The sequence below is a fragment of the Dromiciops gliroides genome, chromosome 2 (assembly GCF_019393635.1).
Source record: "Dromiciops gliroides isolate mDroGli1 chromosome 2, mDroGli1.pri, whole genome shotgun sequence".
Classification (NCBI taxonomy): Eukaryota; Metazoa; Chordata; class Mammalia; order Microbiotheria; family Microbiotheriidae; genus Dromiciops; species Dromiciops gliroides.
In genome coordinates, this window is record NC_057862.1 from 527299139 (window position 1) to 527323706 (window position 24568).

The 24568-nt window shown below is 38.4% G+C and overlaps 1 protein-coding gene across 6 annotated transcripts in view; it reads left to right on the top strand.

The window, feature by feature from the left end:
• The window catches only part of UNC5D (unc-5 netrin receptor D), an 821905-nt gene that overhangs the window by 457699 nt on the left and 339638 nt on the right, over positions 1 to 24568 (top strand). For all 6 annotated transcript variants that reach the window (XM_043988293.1, XM_043988296.1, XM_043988295.1 and 3 more), the window contains exons 3-4: positions 4221 to 4364; positions 24262 to 24365. In XM_043988293.1, coding sequence (XP_043844228.1) covers positions 4221 to 4364; positions 24262 to 24365 — 248 coding nt within the window. The remainder of the gene's footprint in view (positions 1 to 4220; positions 4365 to 24261; positions 24366 to 24568) is intronic.

Sequence of the window (24568 nt, forward strand, 5' to 3'; positions counted from 1 at the left end):
ATAAATTATAGCTATTATTATTGTTGTTGATGATGATTGTGGTGGTAATGGGGGATGATGACGATGATCATTTCAATCCAAAAGGATCTTGACAGACAAGAACGATGGTTCAACTGAAACAAAATTAAATTTAAATGAAATTATTGTAAATCTCTTTACTTAAATTGAAAATATCAGCATTCTAAGTACAGAGAAGGGGACATTCTGATGGATTAGAATTCACATGAATAAGTTGTAGGGCTTTTAGTCTTCCCTTCTCCCTCTCGGATTCTGCAGTTTCCTTAAGGACTCAGTTAAAGTACCATCTTCTGCTATCTGTGTGTGTGTGTGGGGGGGGGGCGCGCGGGGGGGGGGGGGGGGGGCAATTGGGCTTAAGTGACTTGCCCAGGGTCACACAGCTAGTAAGTGTTAAGTGTCTGAGGTCAAATTTGAATTCAGGTCCTCCTGAATCCAGGGCCAGTGCTTTATCCACTGCACCACCTAGCTGCCTCTAAAGTACGCTCTTCTAAATAAAACTTTTTCCAACACCCTGCCTGCTGTGCCCTTGCTCCCAACACTGCCTGGAATGTATTTTGTTCACATAATTTATGCTCTTATATGTATACATGTTGTCTCCTCGTTAGAATGTAAGTTCTCAATTCTGTGGGGGATTTTTCCTACTATGCTATGTTCTTTCTCTTATTTGCATTTGTTATCAGTGCCACTTATTCCTTTATATGATGTCTAATGCATTTTATTGCTTCCTGTATATAAGTCATCCTTAAACCAGATTATCAGTTCCTAGAGGTCAGCATTCATCTCTTGTTTTGCATATGTCACAGGGTCAGTGATTAGCAGATTTATAATGGATCAATTGCATGGATATGGTGAGTCTTATTTGCAATCCTCTCTATTAATTCCCCTTTCATTTTCTGCACTGTCAGTTTGTATAGCTTTACACATTTCCTGCTGAAACTTAAAATTTATTTGTAATGCCAAAAACTAACTTTGTTTATGCTTCCATTCCCTTTTTCCTAGGGGGAACCATTTTTTTTTCTCAGAAAAGCCTTATTTTGTTGCCACCACAGGTTCTCCTCATGAGGGGATAATCCTTCTGACTCTATTGCAACTACAGGCAACTACAGACAGTTGCTTTTTTACTGCTCCTAGTTTAAGTCTTAGATATTCAGGGAAACTCAACAGTTCAATATAAGTGGAAATGCTAATGGGCTAGGAGTTGTCCATACTGAATTTCCTAATTCCCATTCTTTGCAAGAAAATTAATCAAGATTATTTTGTGATGTATATTTTAAATTTTTGAATGTCTTTTCCACATTTCTTCATGCCTTTTCTCTTTTTCTATAGTAAATTATGATACAAACCAAACAGCTGTTTTTGGTAACCTAACAACTTCACTAAACGTTATTTCATCTTTCTACACTACACAGTCTATGTTCTAACCATAACAGACTACTTACCATTTCCTTTGCATATCCTAAGTTTTCCAAAGGGCTGTGTCTTATCTCAAACCATCCCCTTTGCCTTGAACTATTTACCATGATTTCTTCTTATTAAAATACTAATCTTCCTTCAAGACCCAGGTCAATTATTCTATCTTCTGATCTAGTATTAACATTACCTTAAAATACATTGCCAGTTTTGCCTGCAGACTCAATAAAGACCCTGAAATCCCAGATGGGCTTCGCTCTATATATGGCAAGGTTCATTCTATAAAGTATAAATGAACATGCTCTATGATTCAATATATGATATTTAGTGTTAGATCAGAGTCTCAGCATCAGTGAGGGCCTCAAGACATTTTTTTTCTTCCCCTAATCTGTACCTGAATCTCTGAAGTAGCATACTTTTTAAGTTGCTATCTGTATTTTACTTGAAGACCCATAACCTATCCAATAGAAATAACCATAACTTGCTGAGGCAGCTAATAATCCACTTTACAATAGCTATAATTATTAGGCAGTTCTTCCTTACTTTGAGCCTAAATTTGCCTTTGAATTGTCTAACCATTACTGTTATTTTTTCCTTCTGGGGTGATACAGAACAATTCTAATCTTTACCCTTCCCCCAACCCCTTGCCTAAAATACCATCAGAAAATACTTTTCTTCTTCAGGCTAAACATTCACATTCCATCCAACCCACTGTCATATGACAAGATCTTAAAGACTTTTTTTTTCTATCAAGGTTGTTTCCTTTGTATGCTCTCAAGCTTATCAATGTCTTCTTCCCTGGAATGTAGACAGAACTGAGCACAAATGCAAGTAGTGTCTAGAACTGAACACAAGAATAAATTGGGGGTCATGTCAGAGGGAGGCTTCTGGCAGAAGGTGGAACTTATGTGACACTTGATGGAAATTAAGAAAGCTACGAGGTGAAGAAGAGGAGAAAATGTTTTCCAAGGATGGAGAACAACCAGTGGAAACACTCAGTTGGAAAATGGGGTTTTGTATTTGAGGAACCTTATATCAATTACTTACATATCTTCTTTTATAAATTGATTATCCATGATCTTTGTTCACTTATCTAATAAGGATAGGGATGGTCTTATTTGTCAATTCTCTATATATCTTAGTTATCATACTTTAACTAGAGATACTTGTTGCAAAGTTTCTTTTATCCTCATTGCCAGTTTCCATCTGTGTGTGTGTGTGTGTGTGTGTGTGTTTATGTAAAACCTATTTAAACCCTCCCTACCATTCAAGGATGAATTTAAATCCTAGCTTATCCAAGAAGCCTTCCTAGATTAATCCAGCTTACATTAATATATTGTATTTATCTGGCATCTCAGGAAGCCTTCTTTTGAGGCCATCCTACAAAATTTAGCATGCAACCGATCCCCAGCACTTTTATGTATATTAGTCTAGTCCCCTCAAATACAACAGAAGCATGTTTGGGATATAACAGTACCAGGCACATATGAGGTGCTTAATAAATGCTTGGTGTTGTTGTTGTTGCTGTTTTATTTGTTTTTTGGCAGGGCAGGGCAATGAGGGTTAAGTGACATGCCCAGGGTCACATAGCTACTAAGTGTCAAGTGTCTGAGGCCAGATTTGAACTCAGGTCCTCCTGAATACAGGGCTGTTGCTTTATCCACTGTGCCATCTAGCTACCCCATAAATGCTTGTTAAATCTAAATCATATACATGCATATGTAGAAATCTCATATACATAGATATGTATTTGTAATGTGTTAGTTGTATAAATAATTAATAATAGTTGACATTTATAAAGTGACTTGAAATTTACAAAGCACTTCTTTTTTTCTCCACAGTAGCCATGTGAAATAAGTAGGGATAGGATTATTATCCTCATTCTACAGATTAGGAAACTGAGGCTCAGAGAAATAAAATAACTTCTCCAAGGTCATGCAGCTAATAAGTGTCAGAGCTGGAACTTCATCTATTAACTCTAGGTCCTGAATTTTTGTTTGCTTGTTGGTTTGTTGGTGGGGCAATGATGGTTAAGTGATTTGCCTAAGGTCACACAGGTAGTAAGTATCAAGTATCTGAGGTCACATTTGAACTCAGGTCCTCCTGAATCCAGGGCTGGTGCTTTAGTCACTGCACCACCTAGCTGCCCACCAAGCCCTGTATTTTTGCCACTAGACCACACTGGCTTCACATTCAAGGTCTTTCCAGAGATCTACTTCTACATGACCACGATACATGTTTCTTCTAAGTTGATCTAAGACTGGATTTGTTTGGAGTCAGTGAATTTGGATTCATATATTGCCTCTATCACTGAATACCTCTGTGACCTTGAGCAAATCAGTTAACCTTTGTGGGTCTTAGTTACCCGATATTTAAAGGGGTTGGGTAGACTTTAAAGTCTCTTCTTATTCTAAAATTTGGATTCTATAAACTTCTGGGACTAAAATCCTACAATTGCTGCTTGGGTACTAGCTGTATATTTATATATGGCAATAAACTCGAATATTATGTGTGTTAAAACAGCTTGGGAATATGTGTATAAATGTGACCACAGACAAAGTCAAGTTTCTGAGACACCCCCATTGGTTGATAATTTTTATACGTGTGTGTTCTGGCCTACTCAGCTGTTAGAATTTAATTAGCAGTAATATATTATTGTCAAAGTAATTAAGGCTTTACTTTGATTAAAAACAGAATTGTTTAATTAAAAAAAGAAATGGGTTGGCTCACCTTAACTTTCTGCTGCAGTAAGATATCCATATCAGTTGATTCCCTCTTTCTTCCTCCATCAGGCCTGAAGGTCCGAGAAGTGTTCATCAATGTCACCAGGCAGCAAGTGGAGGATTTTCATGGACCTGAAGACTACTGGTGCCAATGTGTTGCATGGAGCCACCTGGGTACCTCTAAGAGCCGGAAGGCATCAGTCCGCATAGCCTGTAAGTACATTTGTCATTTGTCTTTTTGCCCCCCCACAAGGGAATATTTTTTTGCATAGAGTCATCTGTACTATGGAGATTGTTTTCATATATGAGTTAGACAAGATATCTACTGATTTCCCTTCTAAATCTCAAATTGTATGTGAGATACTGTAATTATCTATATACTAGGCTTATTGTCAAGAAGACCTGGGTTCAGATCATATTTCTAATACTTATTAGCTGTGTGACCCATGTCAATTCATTTAACCTCTAAGTTTCTCAAAAAATTTCCTGGGAATTGTCTACCAAGTAATAGATAACTTGAATTCTGTTTTGGTGAAGGGAGTTCCCATGCTGCAAGTCCCCTAATTTGATATATTTACAGATCTCTTTTGTATCTGTGTGATTTTTGACTACCATCCTCTTCTGATGCCTTATGGAGAATTAGAAGTGGCCCATGGCTCTTGAGGGTTCTGCTAACAGGGCACAGCTGTCAGTCCTAAAAAGCTGAAAAGGTTTCCAACATAGATCTGGTAACAGATTGTTTTTTGGCCATGCTATGATCATCCTAGCTGGGTTCAAAGGGGCTTATCCCCAGGTTGGCCATAGAGTGGTAAGTTTTTCAGCCACAGTAATTCTCAAAGACTAGCTACCACTTCATTGATGGGTTATGATCTTCCTTGATAGAGAGAGTAGCCTATATCAGAAACATCACGGATCCTTGAAGTTGTGAGATATTTTGCCAGATTTCAAGTGTAAATGCAGACTTTTTGGTGATTCTAGATGCCTTTTTTCAGTCTAACAATGAGGCACAGATTGACTTGCCTGTATCCTTATTAGATTCACTTACTTCTCTTAAATCCCTTCTTAACTGTTTCATAATTTCCTCTGGAGTGTATTGAGCAAGTCTGTTTGGCTAAGAGTTTCTGTTTGGATTGTGAACACACGGTGTCACAGCAATGCCAGGTAAGGACTGTTCATTCAAGAGAAAAACCTGTCAGAATGGGCTGCCTAGTACTGCAACCAAAGGCAGCAGTTAGGAGTCATTTATGGGAAAGCACAAGCAGTGTATGAAAATCTGCAAAAATAAGAAGGCATTAAGGACTCTTTGTGTCCCACTGTTAAATCTACTCTCTGAATTTTAAAACATAGAAATTGGTTTTAAATGTGTACTTGCTGGGTCTAAGAGAAAAGAGGGAAATGGAAATAGGCAGAAATAGGAAAGTATGCCTTCCCAGGTTGCTCCAGATTTCTTCATGATATTTTTGTTTCAGGATCTTGTGACCTGTGATGTAGACCCACATAAGAGAATGAGGAAAAGTCCAGAGAGTATTATGAAGCACATAGCCATTGCTGACTGGATGCATGATCACCACTGCCCAACCCTTAGGTGTATGCTTTACCTAAGCTCTCACAGCTTAAGGTACAATCCACTGCCTGAGACTCTTCCCAGGGACAATCACGAGATGGGAAAACCCCAAACAAAACCACTGAGGATGAGCCACCCAAGTATTCAGAACCTCCCGAATCCAACTGTTCTTTTATATAAATCTTGCCCGGTTTTCTTGTTTTTGCTCCTGACAACCCAACAGATTTACAATGGAAGGGCAGTCTTCTAAACACAGGCCCAGAATCTTGGACTAGTACATAGTATGACCATAGGCAACCTCAGATTGGGTGGAGACATAGGTGGCTACATCAAGGTTTTTAACAGCAGCTGATGCCTTTATGTACCACAGAAAAATTGTCCTGCTTTGCTGGTTGTGGTGACATGGTGCATTTTCTCTTCTTCAAAAATAAAACAAAAGAAAACCCCTCATTTCTCCCTGTAAGTGGTTTCTCTCTAGGGGAAGTCACAATAAAATGCATAGAAGCTTTCTAGTAAGTAATCGAGACACCGAGGACAGTGTCAGTTATTGCAGTCTTATTCAAATGACTTCTTGTGAGAGTGCCATAAAAAATATAGGGCGAGAGGGATTTATTTGAGAACTCATGGAGATTGTTCCTAGCATATGTCAATAGTACAGGGATTATGAGGAGAACTGAGTTGCTGTTTGAAGAGACATTTACATTTCTCAAGAAGTGAAACCTTCCTCTTAAAATTTGCATTTTACCCTCACTGTATGATATGGGGTAATGGGACCCAGATATTATAATAGGGTATATTGTGGCAGGGGAAAGGAATTGGAGGTAGGGAAGAGTGTTTACAACCACCTAATAAACTGTGATGCTCACTTTCTTTAGATGTGATACTTCCTCCCTATTGTCTTTTTTTTAAGTTTCTCAACCCTTACCAAAATAAACTTTTATTATCTTTTATTATATTATACGAGGAATGGTAACCTCTTAGGGTTGCAATTTGCCTAGCTTTAACCTGGAGGTAGAAAAAAATGGCCTTGATTTTCTGTTCTTTACTACCCTTGGGGTTAAGGTACATAGACCTTCTTGATTTTAGTTTATTTTCATCTCTACCAAGAAGGAATTGGATTAAATAATCATTAAGGTCATTTTTTCAATAATTTCTGGCTCAATATTTTCTGGTATTAAAATTTAGTAATGATGTTCATTTACTCTGACCTAGAATATCCATTCTATTTCTTTGCTGTCCATCTAGTAATCGAAAGGTTCACCTGGGTCCTTTGGATCTGTTCAAACCAATAAATATAATGTTGCTTATTATGACTTTGTAAGACAAGGATAATAGAATTTAGAGGAGGAAGGGACCTTAGAGATCCTTTAATCCATTAATTTTACAGATGAGGCAACAGGGGCCCAGAGAAATGAAGTGCTTTGCCCAGGTTGACACAGTTAACAGGGTTTAGGCAAAGGTTGGATTCAAACATAGATTGTCTAAGACAATACGGTATTTTCACTGGCAATGCTATGCCTCTGTATAAGTTATCCCAAAAGTCCCGGGAGAGTTTTGAACTTTAACAGCTAATACTTTTGAGACACTTTATATAGCTTGGTCCTAAAAGGCTTCTCTAGAAAAATATGAGTGCTTGTTCTCAGCCATAACATTACAAGAAAAAAAAAAGCTTATTCTCCAAAAAGCCAGTCATGTTTAGTAATAATAGTTCTCCTTGCAGTAATAGAATCTTAGCTGATGCATCAATGATCACTACATTTTAAAGATTAAAAAAGCTTTAAAATTTTCAAATTTAGAGTTAAATGACTTACCCATGTTCACACAGCTAATTAGAATCAAGTCATAATTGAAACACTAATGTCTTGACCCTTTATTTAGATCTTTTGCTTTCAAACCAAGCTAAGATATCCTCCACCTTTCTTACTCAGGCAGCTGATTGTCATAGTGGACAAAGTGTTGAACCTGAAGTCAGGAGGACCTGCATTCAGATCTAGCCTTGGATACTTACTGGCTGTGTGACCCTGAACAAATCATTTAACCTCTGTTTGCCTCAGTCTCCCAATTTGTAAAATAGGGATGTACTTCCAAGGGTTGTTATAAGAAGAAAATGAAAATATTTGTAAAGAGCTTTGCAAACCCAAAAGCACTATAGAAGTGCTAGCTATCATTATCCTCCTCATCATCACTTATTCAAAGCAAAATGGGAATGTCAGAAACAGAACCCAGAGGAAAGTTACAAAATCATAGAATTTCAAGGTTGAAATAGACCTCAATAACCACCCTGGATCAATTGCACCTTTAAAAAATCCCTTTTATAATATCCCAAAATAAGTAATCCCACATTTGCTTGAAGAACTCCAGTTAAAGAAAAATTATCCCCTCCCATAAGAACCTGTTCTTAACTCTAATTGGTAGAAAGTTCTTTAAATTGAGCCTATATTTGACTCTTTGCAAATTCCATCCATTGATCTTATTTTGTTTTTGTTTTTGTTTTATTTTGTTTTTTCCTTCAGGAAAATAGTGACTGTTTCCTTAAGTAATCTCCAGGTAAATTACTGCTCCTATCATGGTAAAGTGATAGCATATCTATTATGCAGTCATGCACCAATCACCACCTGAGTGATCAGAAGCCAATAGAGGTTTTACCCTAAGAGCCAAAGTGTTCTGTCACCTTGAGTTTTCATTACACCATCATAGTTACACATTGCATCAGGGAAATGTTGACTCTCCAGCCAACTGCCAGGGGCTGGGAAATACAATACCGAAGACAACGCTGCGAAAAACAAACAAACAAAAAGTGAGTGGATTATGTATCTGTTTTAAGGTAAAAATAATAAATAAGTTGAATTAGTCTAAACCCTCGCAAAGTTGGCACAAACCACTCTGCGGGGAATTACTCCCACAGGACCTCACAAGTCTGTTTGGTTCAATCAAGCCAAAGTTAGACAAGCACACTGCTGCATCTGTTACTTCTGCTGCTGGACGCTTGTCAAGAGTTGAAATATTCAATTATTCGTGGTTGTTTATTTCTGTGTGTGAACATTTGGCCACTTTGCCCAAGCTTTCCCTCCTCACATTCTCCCTTGCATGCTTCTTCAGCTGCCTGCAAAATATTGAGTCTGTTCCATTAACCCTTAGGTGGTTCTGCTCTCTGTGGAACCTCGTCTTTTTCTGCTCACCCATTATGGGGAAACTGAAGAACACAGTCACACAGCTGACATTCCCTACCTGTAACATAGCACGTGGAAGGAAAACAGTTTTGTAAAAAGCCACCAAAATGTGATAAATTCTGAGTAGAAGCATGAAAGAGTCTCACTTTATAGAATTCAAATATTCTGCATGCTTCAGACAGCCCTAAAATAACCCGTGAAATTATGCTAAAAAACAGAGGAAAGGGGGGAAAAGATACATTTCAAATCTCATTTTAGTTTCTGAAATTCTATCCCTACCTTCATCAGCCAGCAACAAAAATACCTGATGGCATGGGATGCTGGAAGCAAGTAGGAAGAAGAAATTGAGCATGGTTGTATTTGGGAAATAGAACAGTATTTTCAATGATCCCAGATTGCCAACTGTTGGGGAGAAAAAAACTAACATCAATATTCTCTCAGTGAGAATATGGTTTTATGGCTATGAATCATGGAAGACCACAATCTCAGACAAAGTAAAATTATAAATAAACTCAACTTAAATATAAAGATGTATGGTGGGTGTATGCAGGCTGCCATATATAAGTGAAGATGACTTGGTGTATAGGAAGTGGCTTAATAGACATTATCAAAGACTTATATGTATAGAAAGGAAGTAGGCTAGTCATGCTGTGAAAATTAAAATTATTCAGATAACCTCAGATCATCTCTTATATAGGGTTCCCTTTCTCCTGTTCATACAGCCACCAACCTAATTCAGGGTCTCACCACCTCTCTATTGAACTTTTGGATAGCCGTATAATTAGTCTATTCAATTATTGAAATAATTTTATCATTAGCCTTATCATTGCTGCCTTAAGTGTCTCCCTGTTATAATCCATCCTTCACTCAGCTGCCTAGATGATTTTCCTAAGACACAGCTATATAACCTGATTTTTTCCCTTATCTAAGGAATCAAATATAAAGTTCACTGGTATTTGAAGCTCTTCATAATCTGACCCCTTCCTTCATTTTCAGTCTTACACTCTACATCCTCAATGATCCCTCAAAACTAACCTATTTGCTGTGCCTCCTACATGATTTTCCATCTCCATTTCCTCTCCATGCATTTCCACTGACTTGGCCCCCATGCCTGGCACACCCTCCATCCTCACTTTGACAACTCTCAGCTTCCTTCGAAACTCAGCTCAGATCCCACATTCTGGATGAAACCTTTATCCTATAGCCCAACTTCAGTGCCTTGACTTCCATTTATTCTGTACATATTTTATATATTTCTTGTTAAGTCATTTTAGTGATGTCTTATCCATTTGGGGTTTTCTGGAGTGCTTTGCTATTTCCTTCTCTAGCTCATTTTATATATGAGGAAACTGAGAAAATAGGATTAAGTAATTTGCCTAGGGTGACTCAACTACTAAGTGTGTGATGCCAGATCTAAACTTGGGAAGATGAGTCTTCTGACTCCAGTTCTAGCACTCTATCCATTGGGCCACCCAGCTTCCATTTTATATATACCTAGTTATTTAAATGTTGTCTCTCTCAGTAGAATGTGAGCTCATTGAAGGCAGAAACTCTTGTTGAAGCCTTTGTTTATATCCCCAGCATTTAGCACAGTACCTACATATAATAAACACTTAGGAAGTTATAGCTGAGGCTGGTTAGGTTGGTACATGAATGTAATCCCTGCTACTGTGGAGACTGAGGCTGGCAGATGACTCAAGTTCAGGAGTTCTGACTGTATTAAGATAAAGCCAACTGGGTTTTCATACTAAGTGTGGCAAAAATATGGTGAGGCCCAGGAAACCAGAGGCCATTAGGTAGCCCAAGGAGGAACAAACCTGTCCAAGCTGATAACAAAGCAGGTGAAAACTGCCATGTTGATCAGCAATAGAATCAAGATTTTATGTGGCAGTTATACCTACAACCTGGGGAAGATATGGAGACCAAGTCTCGAAAAATATTGAAAAAAGGAAAAAAAAAGAAAAATTTTTATTGACTGATGGATTGATAATAAAGAACTAGAATAAGGTCTCTTTTGTATTAGATAGTCTATGGAAGATTTGTGTGTTGGCGCAGGGTGGGGGGGTTGTGAATTAATAAGGTTTGCAGATCAAAAAGAAAATATTGAGGTACTCTAATCTGCAATTGTAGAAGCCAAAAATCCTCTTTAACTTTACCCTTTACTCTTTAACTCAGGTCATTAAAATGGAGTAGGATGAAATAGAATTGAAAATATTTTTTAAAGTGCTTATTGTGTCATGAGTACTATGTTAAGCACCAGGGATACAATTATGAAAGTGAGACAGATTTTTGTTCTCAAAAGGCTCACATTTTATTTGGTATTTAGAGTTCTAGAAAAGGTTGGAAGGCAGAGCCCATAAGTACTTAGGTTTAAATGGTATAGCAGATGTCAATGCTGGGAAAATAGAGAATATAGAAGCAGGACAAATGATAAGACTTAGTGGTGCTTAAATACTGTGGTAGGGAATATTGTAAAACCTGATGGTTCTCCATCTTACCAGAAGGATTATAATCAGTGATTCCATGCTTGTTGAAAAGGTGGTATGAAGAGTCATGTTCTTTCAGCAGCCAGAGATCTAGAAGGTCCTCAGACCATGACCATTGGGAATCAGAGCTCCTGATGGGATCTGAGTGGATGATGGTTAGGCTGAGGCCTTTAAAGGAAGGGGTCCTGTGCTAATGTGGTGTGCTCTACCTTCCATCACTTGGAGGTAGGCTCTGGATGTGCAAGATTTGTTCTGAGACTCTCTGAGTAAGAAATTTCTCTATGGTCCAGTGGACTCTAATCAATTAAAGCAACCAAGTTAGAATCAAGTACAACACTAGAATATATACATTTTCCTGTCCATTCCTAAGGAAACAGGTTTATAGCTCCCTTGAAAGCTTAAAGAAGATAGCCAACTGAGGAGTACAAAGAAAATTTCACCACTGAGCTGCCTTTATGAACCTCCATCTGCACAATGTCCTACCACATGCAGGGTGCATCTTCTGGAAAGGGCATTTTGCAGGTAATGCTTCATAGTGGAGTCATGTGGCTGACGTAGCATCTGGCTTCACAGTTAAGCCATAGATCAAAAGGACATGTCCCAGTAAATATGTTGCCTAAGGCAGGGTTATCATTGTCCTCCCTACCCTGTCCAGCTGCTCCTTACAACCTGGAGTTTAGTCAAGGAAAGGACAAGAAGAGCATGGAACAAATTGTTCCTAACACTAACATATTGTGGAATACATACTACCCTACAAATTCCACCTGCGTGGTTCCATACAACTTTCGTTCACTTGGGAAGTAACCATGCAGACTGATCCTTATATTTCTAAATACATATACTCCTTTTTCCACAGGAGGAAGTTGAAAAATCCAAGGGAGACCATTGTTCTGTTCTACCAAGGTTCAAAAAATACTTTTGAGATGAGGTGAAATGACTTGAACTGAGTTGTATTTAATCGAAATGAAGGACAGAGATCAGGTCAGATGATGAACAGTTGAAACAAAGGAGAATGTCAGAGGTAGTCCTGTGGACTACTTCAGGAGGCAATGAGTCCCTTATCACTACAGTTCTTCAAGAAAAACAGAGGCGATGACCACTAGTCAGGAATTTTGTAGAGAGGATTCATGGACAAATAGCAATTGGATGAATGAATTCCTGAGATTCGTTCAGACTCTGAAATCCTGTAACTTAGGATAGATCTAGTATGCAGCTCCCTACTGTCCAGTCCATGCTGTTGTGAAGAGGAAGAAAGGGGCATGATTTAACACTATGAGTGTATGTGTGTGTTTATGTCTTATTTCCCCAATTAGATTATAAGTTCCTTGAGGGTAGGCACTGTCTTTTGTCTTTTTTTGTATCCCCAGTGTTTAGCACAGTGTCTGGGACAAGGTAGGCACTTGATACGTGTTTCTTTTTTCTTTAGTAAGGCAATTGGGGTTAAGTGACTTGCCCAGGGTCACACAGCTAGTAAGTGTTAAGTGTCTGAGGTTGGATTTGAACTCAGGTCCTCCTGACTCTAGGGCCGGTGCTCTATCCACTGCGCCACCTAGCTGCTGCCACCCAGTGGTCTTTTTAACAATTCACACACACACACACACACACACACACACACACACACACACACACACACAGTCCTTACTTAACACATTGTTCTACCTGCCTCATTGGCTTGGAAGGGGATCCTGGGGGTAAGGTGAGAAATAGAAAGCTAATGAAGTTACTTTAAAAAATGCGGGGTTTTTTTGCTGCTGTGTTGGTTTTTCCTTTTTAAGCTCTTCCTTTTTTTTCTTCCCTTTCCCTCTTCAGGAGTGGCCCTGAATCCTAATGAGGCAACCAGTGCTAAAAACCTAAGGTCATTTTTAGGTCATTCTTTTTATAAAATGCTTTGCAGTGTGTAATTTAAGATTCTAAATGTGGATTCTAATGTGTTCCCCCAGTTTGGGGGAAACTGACTAAAAATCACTGATAAAACGAGTTTAGGTTTTTAAGGGTTTATTGGAAAATAGAAAGAAAAAGATTGAGAACAGAATTCTAACAGTCTGGCATTCCTATCTTTCCTCAAATCTCCTGTGAAGTCCTCTGCCGCCACCACCATCAAGTCCGGAAGCCAAAAGGCCCGCGCTCTCTGCGCAGGCTCCCTTTCCTCCTTCCTGTCTCCTCCCAGACCATAGGAGGCTCCTCCAGTTGATTGGCTGGTAGACTTGATAGACAGCACCCATGAGCAAGCGTCATTTCCTGACGCCAAGGAAAAGCCACAATGCCTCTGAGGCATTTTCCTCATGGTGGAGCTCTCCACAGCAAGTCTCCAGTAGGTGGCGTCATTCCAATCATTACAGTCCCCCCTGTTGTTCCTCAAGAAACAAAATGTTTCCTTGACGGAACAGTAAAAAGAATATAATAACTATTGCTAACTAATAATATGTGAACAACAATATAGAAAAGGAAGAGAGGAAAGTTTTGTCCAGAGGGGCGATTTTTTTTTTTTTGTCCTCATGAACCGACGCTTTGACATTAGTCTCGCAAAGGGAGGGCCTCTGCAGAGAATACATGTTACAGATGGTGTATATTATAACAGAAAGAGAAAAAAACAACAAAAACAACAAATCAAAACTGTTCATTTAAAGTCTCTGAAAGTCTTTTCTCAGATGTCCTTGTTTTTTGCAGTACTCACAAAATTTAGGGGGTTGATAACGATTTTCAATTTTCCAGTTTCTCTGCCCTGTTGTTTCCTGTACTGGAGCTAAAATGTCCTGTCTGTTCCTTTCTTCTCTCTCATTTCCTTCGTAAATATATGTTGCTATTTCTTTAAGTCTGTCAGGACTCAAACTATTCCACCCAGGACATTGCTTTTTAAAATATTTCCGAATTTCTGGTAATGACTGGTTTACAAAATGAGAGCAGATAATATGGGCGTCTCTACTGTCTAATGGGTCTAGTCTAGCATATTGCCTGGCATACTTACACAGCCTGTCATAAAATCTATTAGGTCTCTCATCAGGTCCCTGAACTATATCTATAAATTTTTGCCAGTTATCAGTCTTTCTAATACAGGATTCCATTGCCTTCAGCAATGTTTCCCTTGCATCTTTCAACATATCAAAATGCTCAGGGTTATTGGGGTCCCAGTCAGGGTCTTGAATAGGCCACCCAATATCAACCTTTCCCGTGGCTTCCAGGCTGTTTGCTGCAGCTACTATATCTGCTCTTTCTCCTGGGGACAATATTATTTCCATAAGGTCAGTAACATCATTCCAAGTGGGCTGATATGCTCTAAAAATTGCTCTAAACTGCCTGATAACTGCTGTGGGATCTTCATCAAATTTAGGAGTGCTTTGTCCCCATAAAGCCAAATCCTTGGGTGTAAAAGGTGTGTATTGTCTGAGCTTACGTATAGTACCTTTTTGACCATGGGCGAGGATCTCTTGAAGGGGAAAAATTTTTACTTTCTCTGTCTCCTCTACAGGGAAATCATTTCTTTCTTTCTTTATTTGTTTGTTTGGCATGGAGGAAGTAGAGGGTGAGGGAATAAGAGTTGGGTCATTTGGAATTTCAGTCTGAATGGCCTTGGATTTAGTTGTTCTGTTGGGCATTTCGGTTAGGCAGGCCATGTCTGTCTGCCAGTCTATCGTTTCAGTTTGGGTGGCAGACTCAGATGTAAACTGGGGCCTGGATTTTCCTTGTTTTATATTTTTAGTATGATAATTTTCACTTGCTCTGGCCCAGATTTTCCAATAACGTAAATGTTCAGGTGGACATCTACTTAGGGTTCTTTGCAAATGCCTCAATGTTTGGGGATCAAATGACCCATATTTGGGCCATTCTTCCTGTAATTCCTCATGCCACATAAAACACAGTCTGATAAGCTCTCCTCTGGTCATGGTTGTATTTAGTCTAAGTTTTCCCTCATTCCAATCCATAAGTAGCTTTCCTAATGGGGAATCCCAGGGAATCATCTTTATTCTAACATTATCTAGGACATGCCAAATTCTCCATACCACACCAAAAAGCCCCACAAAACCACAAAGAGTAATAAAAATATATTCAAGTTCAAGCTGGCCAACATCTTTGATTAGTGAAGGTAAAGCTAGAAAAGGGGTACTTAGGGTGTTTAAAAGATCCATTTGAAATTTAAAATAGCCTATACTTGGTAGTTCTTTCCAATTTAAGGGGACAAGGGAGGGGAAATCTTACCCAATCAGAAGATCAGAAGATGAACGTTCGGTTTTCCTCTTCGTGGTCAGCCAAACTGTGTAATTTAAGATTCTAAATGTGGATTCTAATGTGTTCCCCCAGTTTGGGGGAAACTGACTAAAAATCACTGATAAAACGAGTTTAGGTTTTTAAGGGTTTATTGGAAAATAGAAAGAAAAAGATTGAGAACAGAATTCTAACAGTCTGGCATTCCTATCTTTCCTCAAATCTCCTGTGAAGTCCTCTGCCGCCACCACCATCAAGTCCGGAAGCCAAAAGGCCCGCGCTCTCTGCGCAGGCTCCCTTTCCTCCTTCCTGTCTCCTCCCAGACCATAGGAGGCTCCTCCAGTTGATTGGCTGGTAGACTTGATAGACAGCACCCATGAGCAAGCGTCATTTCCTGACGCCAAGGAAAAGCCACAATGCCTCTGAGGCATTTTCCTCATGGTGGAGCTCTCCACAGCAAGTCTCCAGTAGGTGGCGTCATTCCAATCATTACAGCAGGTTTCTTTTGCTCTGATTACCTGTAGAGGGCTTTTTCACAGTGTGAAGGAAAAAGGAAGGGGTTTCCCCAAGCTAATGTTGTTTTAAAATCTCTGTCTTTTGTTCATAACTGATTACTGTATATTGTCACCCCCACCCCAAACAACCATGTGAAAATGCCAGGAATGTAATGACAAATTGATACTCAAGACCAGCTTGCTTTGATCATAGCCTTGTTATTAATCCAGAAGCTTTTTGTCACTGTGTTATAGGAAGGGAAATCCAGAGGCTTTAAATAGATCATTTCTGCAGGTAGCTTCCTTTGGTCTCCACATGATCATGGATATTATGAACCATGGTGAATTATCGACTGCTTGGTTGAAGATGCTAGGGCAAGGAAGTCTTCTGGATCAGTAGTCAGGACACTAGAGAGATGGTCAGGCAAAAACTAAAGCCTGAGATGATAAAAATCTTAATGTTCTCTTTCACTTTCCTTGTCTTTATTGGCTCTCCCTAGGAAATGGCAACAGGATAATAATGATGCTCACATGGCTCTCATCCTTTAAAGTTTATAAGGTAATTTACTCACAAGAACTCAATAAGGTGTCCGTTGTAGGTATCGTCGTTTCCATTTTATAGATGAGGAAACTGATCCTGTGATAAATGGAGTGACGTAACCAAGACTGTATAGCTAATAATTATTAAAGCCAGAAATTAAACTGTGGTATTCTGGTTCTGAGACCTGGTTCTTGTCACTACTAACTACATCATGCTGGTATAGTAAGTTTACAAATCCCTTTATGGTTGTTGTTGACATCCACTTATTTTTAGTCCTGCCCAACTCTGTGTGACCTCATTTGAAGTTTTCTTGGCAAAAATACTGGAGTGATTTGCTATTTTTTTCTCCAGCTCATTTTACAGATAAGGGAACTGAGGCAAACAGAGTTAAGTGATTTTTCCAGGGTCACACAGATCAATAAGTGACTTGTGCAAGGTCACATAGTTACTAATTATTCAATACAGGATTCTAACTGAGTTCCTCCTTACTCAAGTTCAGTTCTCTATATCTTGTAGGCCTTGGTGCAATATGCCACGATACTATACACAACTGATATGTACTTAGCACTTTAAAGTATATAAAACCCCATATGTGTATGTAGACACATATAAGTGCATGTACATATATAGATACATGTATATATGTATGTGTTCTCTTATTCAGCTCTCCAAACGACTCCGTGAGATAGGTAATACCTGTATTTGTTAACTCTGTTTTATAGATGAGGACCATAAGCTTAGAAAGATGGATTCACTTTCTTAGGGTCACATAGCTAGTAAGTGTCAGAGTTGAGTCCCCAGCTCATATCCCAAGACTAATTCAACTGTGCCATCTTATGTCACTTATTTCAGAAATGAAATTATTGAAATGAGAAATATCTGATAGTTCTTGCATGATACTTGCTTTCATTTGCGATTGAGTTTGTGTACATGAGCATAAAAAACAAAACATAAACTATGTAAGAATGACTGTAACAATAATACTTCAACAAATAGTAGAGTATTTGCTGTTGGAGAATGGGTGGTGGGAAAGGACAAAGCAGGAAACCAAACGGGAAAGGATGGAATCGTAGTGGAAAGTTACAATTTTCTGATTTTTTTTAACTTTCTAGAATTAATTATGCAGAAAAGGACAAGTGTTTTCTAAATAAATTGTCATACAATGTTATGGACTTATTGAGATCTGCTGTTTTGCTAAAATTTTGAGTAGATCACTATATGGAAACTCATTTCTTTCCAAAAAGCACTTTTGGAGGAAAATATTGCCATATACTTCAGAAAATATGTAATTTCACTGATTTTTCCATTGATATAGATTGCAATTCTCCCCCTACTTCCATAATCACCCACCTTAGTACATAGTTTCAGAAGTTACTGAGCTGAAAACTTTCTTACCTGCTGGTTAGCTACCTTGATCTGAGCTTCACATACAGCTGTACTGGTCCTTAGATTATATCCCAGTGCTGGGTCTGTATTTAAAACCCTCCTAGGATACTAGAACTCCCTAAATTTTGGTTCTATTGACAGCCCTTGGTAATCCAGCAATACCTCTGTGCTTCAGAGAAACATAGCAATAGAACTTTGTGAAGAACTCCTATCATCTATCTATCTATCTATCTATCTATCTATCTATCTATCTATCTATTCTACTAAATTACTAATTAAAAATGAAAACCAAAATGTGAAGGACAATGGGAATCATCTTTAATAATCCTTTTTCCAATGGTACTGCTTCTTCATTTCTGAGAGGGAGGTGGGTTTGTCACTTAGTCTCTGTTTAAACACTTTTCCATTTTATCAGCTCAAATCTCCCAGATGCCCTTTCTTATATAAATGTAAACATATAATTTGATTCTTCATTCTCATGACTTTGTAAGGTAATTTTTATTTTCCTATTTTACCAATGAAAAAACCGACTGAGGGGCAGCTAGGTGGCACAGTGGATAAAGCACTGGCCCTGAAGTCAGGAGGACCTGAGTTCAAATATGACCTCAGACATTTAACACTTACTAGCTGTGTGACCCTGGGCAAGTCACTTTACCCCAATTGCCTCACTAAAAAAAAAAAAAAAAAAGAAAAAGAAAAAGAAAAAACCGACTGAGAGGGATTTAAATGACTTTTCCAAGATCATAGGCAATAGGTATCTGAATCTTCTTTATTCAAAATCTACCATTCTGTCCACTCTGCCACCTAGCTTTTTTCCCCAATTTCCACTAGGAATCTTCTCTACTTGAACCTAAACACCCCCATTTCCTTCAATCACTGCTCACATGGGGAGCCTTTTTGAGTCCCCTCCCTAGCTACCATTCTTTGGCTAGTCTCTACTTAGTCACTGACTTTCCTAAAATGTATCTTCATCCTGGAACACAGTATTCTAGATGTGGTTTGATTAGCATGATTCAATCCAACAAATATTTATTAAGTGCTAAATACATTCAAGGGATAGCTTAGGTGGCCCATCTGATACAGTGCCAGGTTTGGAATCAGGAAGACCTGAGTTCAAATATGCCTTCAGACACGTATTAGCTATGTGGCCTTGTATGCCTCAGTTTCCTCATCCATAAAATGAGATAGAGAAGGAAATGGTAAACCGATCCAGAATCTTTCCTAAGAAAATTCCAATTGAGGTCGCAAAGAGTCAGACAGAACTGAAAACAACTCAATAACAACAAATACCTACAAGTTACTGTGCTTGGGCTTTGCCTCCTTATCCTGGGCATATATTTCTATGAATTAATATGGTTTATGCCTCCAGGAATTTTGGATCTCTGATGCTACCCATTCTTACAACTGCCGCTGCTGGTACCCTACTTACCACCTTCATTAGTCCAATGTTGCTAATTGAGACAGTGGCCTGGCAATGGCTATGGAAGAGATATCAGTGATATTGGGGAAATCCTAGGGATAAGAAGATATTTCTAAGTACAGAGAAATTAAAGATTCCATGTATGAAGTCCTTTATAATTAACTATCACTCTCAACTTGTGGGTATCAAGTGATTGAGGAGAGATGCTAAATATCATGACCAAAAGATTGCAGGCAAAACAGGGGAGTATTGAAAATCCAGAGGCTGAGATGGAACCATAAGTCAAAGCTGATCAAGCAGTCAGAATGACAGAAGCAAACACAGTACACTAGAGCCTCCATATAACATGGTCCAGATGCTCTTGTCCATCTCTTTGCATGCCTATGATGAAAAGAAGACCATGAAACTGAACAATGCCTGCCTTTAAAAGTCAGCCTTTTATACACATCTTGCATTAGCAAGATCTGATGATTTCCTTCTTAGAGCATCAATAAGGCCAGTTATAGAGGCTCAGATTATACATTTAGAACTAGAAAAGACCTTTGAATTAATTTCTTGTAGGTTCAGTCTGAGGCCAGTCTGGTGTTCAGGATAGGAACAGAATGAGATAATTGGAGACCACTTATACTAATCAACAAAAAGAATTCCATTTAGCCATTTCATTGTAAAGATTATTTGGTAGGGATACGTCATTGGCGGGGTGTAGCTTCTCTGCTTCTGTGTTGGTTGCCTATCCTCAGAAGCAGGGTGGGTAGCCCACCAGCAGTAAAGGGGATAAAGAAGGGGAAGGGCTTCTACCTCCTCCTATGCTAGGTTTGGCTTTTTTATTTCATTTTGTTTTTTACTTGGAAAACCAGGTAATTATGCCAGTGGTTCAAGCCCTGGGACAATTATATGTCAAGGATTTTTTCAGCATCTTTTAAGGAACAACTGCCTTAGTGTACATGGGTAATGGCCTTAGGATGTTGCAGCAACCACATCATATAATCTAACTCCTTTGGTTTTTTTGTTTTGGTTTGGTTTTTGGTTTTTTTTAGTGAGGCAATTAGGGTTAAGTGACTTGCCCAGGGTCACACAGCTAGTAAGTGTTAAGTGTCTGAGGCCGGATTTGAACTCAGGTACTCCTGACTCCAGGGCCGGTGCTCTATCCACTGTGCCATCTAGCTGCCCCTAACGCCTTTGTTTTAAAAATGAGGAAAAGAGACAAAAGTTTGTGCCCAAGGTCACACATATAGTAACAGAGCTGAGAATTGGACCCAGGCCATGAAATCCCAAATCCAGCACTTTCTGTGACACTCTTTTGTCTTAAGTTGATTGTTGTAGTTAGGCAATTCATTGTTGTTCAGTCATTTAGTTGTGTCCAACTCTTCATTACCTCATTTGGGGTTTTTTTGGCAAAAATACTGGAATGGTTTCTTTATCCAGCTGATATTTGATAGACAAGGAAATTGAGGCAAACAGATTCAAATGACTTGCTCAGGGTCACATAGCTAGTAAATGTCTAAAGCCAGATTTGAACTCATGATGTTATGAGTCTTTCTGACTCCAAGACTGTGCCACCTACTTGTCACTCAGCAATTCATTACAACTTGTAAATCCCAACACCAACTTTAAGATGATTTGAAATAGCTTCTCTGCAAATCTCTTTTCATTAAGGGAGATGTAATCTTGTTGCTCTGTGAGGTCAAAGTGAGGTGGACAAATTCAACTGATAATTTCAATGCCAATGTGCTTCAACAAACTCATAGGATTTCATGTCATCTCCCTGCAGTCTTAACAAAAGATTCTTACTTTGACTATAAAAAATGACTATATTTTTCATTGGCTGATTTAGTTTGAATGAGTAAATTATTTTTATATCATTGCATTAAGTCCCATAACACTGAATGAGCTGATAACTCCCTGGTGTTGCTGAGCAGCAAAGGACTATTATTCTGAATTGAATTTTTATTGATTTTCTTGTGCTACAATGACTTTTCTAACATGGTAGCATGGAAGGAAAATGAGAGCTATACCAAACAGTTTTAGAAAGGGGACTCTGCTGTCCCATGTTCTGACCTGATGTGTTTTCAAAGTTTCTACCTATTGGCCACTACTAATTTCTTCAAGTATCAATTCTGTGATTTATATCTTATCAAATTCCCTTGCTTTACTATGCCCTCATCTGTTGGGGAGGCATCTTATTCCATCTCTTCCTCATTATGAAGCAGTCCTCAAGGAAATCAGATGTGGATAGAACAGGGGTAAGAAAGAGGTTTGAAAGAAAAAGTGTTAGCATTCTAAACAGCTTCTAAACAGCCTTTGTCAATCTCTTATGGAGGTGGGCATGAAGGGGGTGTTGTTCCACTTTCCAATTATCTGGAGTATTATTTGGGAAAGTTAGTAAGGAATAGGGAATAGAGGACAAGCCTTAGAGTCTGGTTGCCATGTATAAATCACTTACCTTCCCAATGTCCCCAGGCATCTTTTTAAGATTGTAAATTTTAAAAGAGTGGGCCTTCAAATTTACAGTGCTAAATTTCCTAGATTATTGGAATTATAAAACTAAAATCTCCTCCCTCTCCCTCTAAATTATTTTAATGTTTTGTAAAATTGGATGTTATATAGCTGAGATTAATGAGAATGCATTTATGATAACCCCCACTATGTCTAGAATCACAATAGATGGATTGTTTTAGACCTCACTAAAGTTTTTGACAGGCCCTTCTCATTTAATTTTGTATAAGACACGGTAAGGTTGGAAGTTGGCATATGATAATTCAGATGAAACCTTTTTTTCTCCCATGGCTTCCTAGTCAGTTAGGTATGGTATGGAGAGTCCAAGTAAGACATCAAGTTTTGAAATAATCTAGAATTTTGACTGGGCTTCAGTTCCTTGCTCCAAGGCAAACATATTTGGATGGTGATTCTAACCATTGGTTGCCTATTTTGGACTGAAAGTAGTTCAGTCTTATCCAAAGTGACCATGTTAGTGGTGTTGAATGAGAATTCCTTTGGGAGATGGAGCAGTCTGTTCAAACAAATAACTTTCCATCAGTAGACACTCTAGCACCTCATGAGTAAGAGTAATTATCACTTTCCAGGAGATCCATGTTTGTCCCCTCCTGATGAATAACCCATTAGTGTAATCTGGAGCATGGCTTTTGGACTTGAGGAAGATCTCCCTAGGGGAATAACCAATAAGAATTCCCAGGTCTAATGTGTGCAGAGAAACCTGAATGTTTCATATTAGTGCTCATTCACAGTACCTATTATTACATCAGTCTCTATGTGGCCTTCCACTGCACTGCAAGCCAATAACAATCACAAGTTTAAAGGGCTATGGCAATTTATACATCCCTGAATAGTAGAAAGTTGTTCTTTAGAACTCAAAGGATAGGGCTGAAAATGAGAAAATGGATCTCACTACCTGTGTGCTAGTAATATCAGTCCTTTGGTGATCTCTTACATCTTACGAACTCATGAATAACTTCATAAATATCGCCCCAACAAAGGACATTGCTTACCTTCAGGAGAAAGGAATATGAAGAAGAAAAAAATCTAAAGAAGAAGAATACATAGATTGCTATACTTAAAAAAATTCCTTCTCTGTGTATTTTTGATTTGATAAAATCAAATGTAATTATATTTATTTATTAAAATGTAACTAATTTTAGATTTCTGCTCTTTTCCAGGGATCTTCTTTCATTTATTAGCAGTGACGAAAATTAAATTAATAAATCCACAGTCTGTAATTTGAAATACTCAATTCAAATAAAAATACGGCACCAGAGAAAGTAGGAAGAAAAAAATCACATAATTTAATTGGGAAAGTATTGTAAATAACCTTCCTAGGCTTTCATATTCCATAATATAGTTCAGCTGGAATTCTAAATGTGCTTTGAAATTAGCAAAATTTTCTTCTGGTCGCTCAATAGCAGAAAAAGCCAAAACCCCTTTAAAAATAATATAGTACATGATCACATGGTAGCCACACCAACAAGGTTCCTGAAAGGTGTGTGTGTGTGTGTGTGTGTGTGTGTGTGTGTGTGTGTGTGTGTGTGTGTGTACTCTTTGCCAAAACACGAGGACTCTGCTGGTTAGCAATCAAAGATTGGAAGTCAGGAATCTCAGGTTTTGTTCCCAGTGCTGGCATGACACTCTCTGGGACCAGTGGCAAGCCAATTAACCTCACCATGCTCCAGTCCTCCATGTGTCAAAGGCTAATGGTGCGACTTGTTTGTAAAGTGCCTTGAGCCCCTAGTGACGGGCACCACACTAGTGCAGAACATTTCTATTGGACTGGAGGGCATTGTATTTTTTAATTGTATGTTTGGTTGGATAGGTTATAGATTTTTGTTGTTGTTTTTGTCGTTGAATTCCTCCGCTTTTCCCTAGTTACAAATAAAAAGGCTAATAGGTAATCTCACTCTTTTACCATTTTCTAGGGCCTCCAGAGGCCTGAAAGAATGGCACAAATTATAGATTAATAATGTTTTATTTAGTTAATAATAACAATATATTATATATTTTTTTAAAAACCTATTGTAGATGTGTATTTGCCATGGATTCATTAGAACAAGTGTTAGGTTATATGTTGAGTAGATGATACTAATATAAACTTATGATCCAATGAACTCTTAGTTTTCTTTTCCAGTCAGTTTTTGTATTCTTTTTTTAAACTCTCGTGAAAAATAGAAAGAACTGAAAAGAGGGAGGCAGGAATTACAAATCGACTCGTGTAATTTGAGGCAATTCTGTTACTCAGAAGCCTCCTAGATTAGACAATATATTGCTTTATTGCATTTCAAGCAAATGTATACAAGATCTCTTTTTGAGATATCTAACCAGTTTGCTGAAATCTTTGCAGATTTACGGAAAAACTTTGAGCAAGATCCCCAGGGAAGGGAGGTGCCTATTGAAGGGATGATTGTCCTGCACTGTCGCCCACCAGAGGGTGTCCCTGCTGCAGAGGTAAGAGGCATCTTGGATTTCACTCAAATGTCTTCAGGGGGAGATTATGTTTGAGCCCAGTAGGTAAAAACAGTTGACACTTACAGGTGTATGTGCCATGGGGAAGGAAATATTCTAGATGATGAGTAAATATTCAGATACGAGAAATAAGAAAAACTGGGGAAAAAAAAAAGTTTGTCTTTATTGTGAGCATATCGATTGTC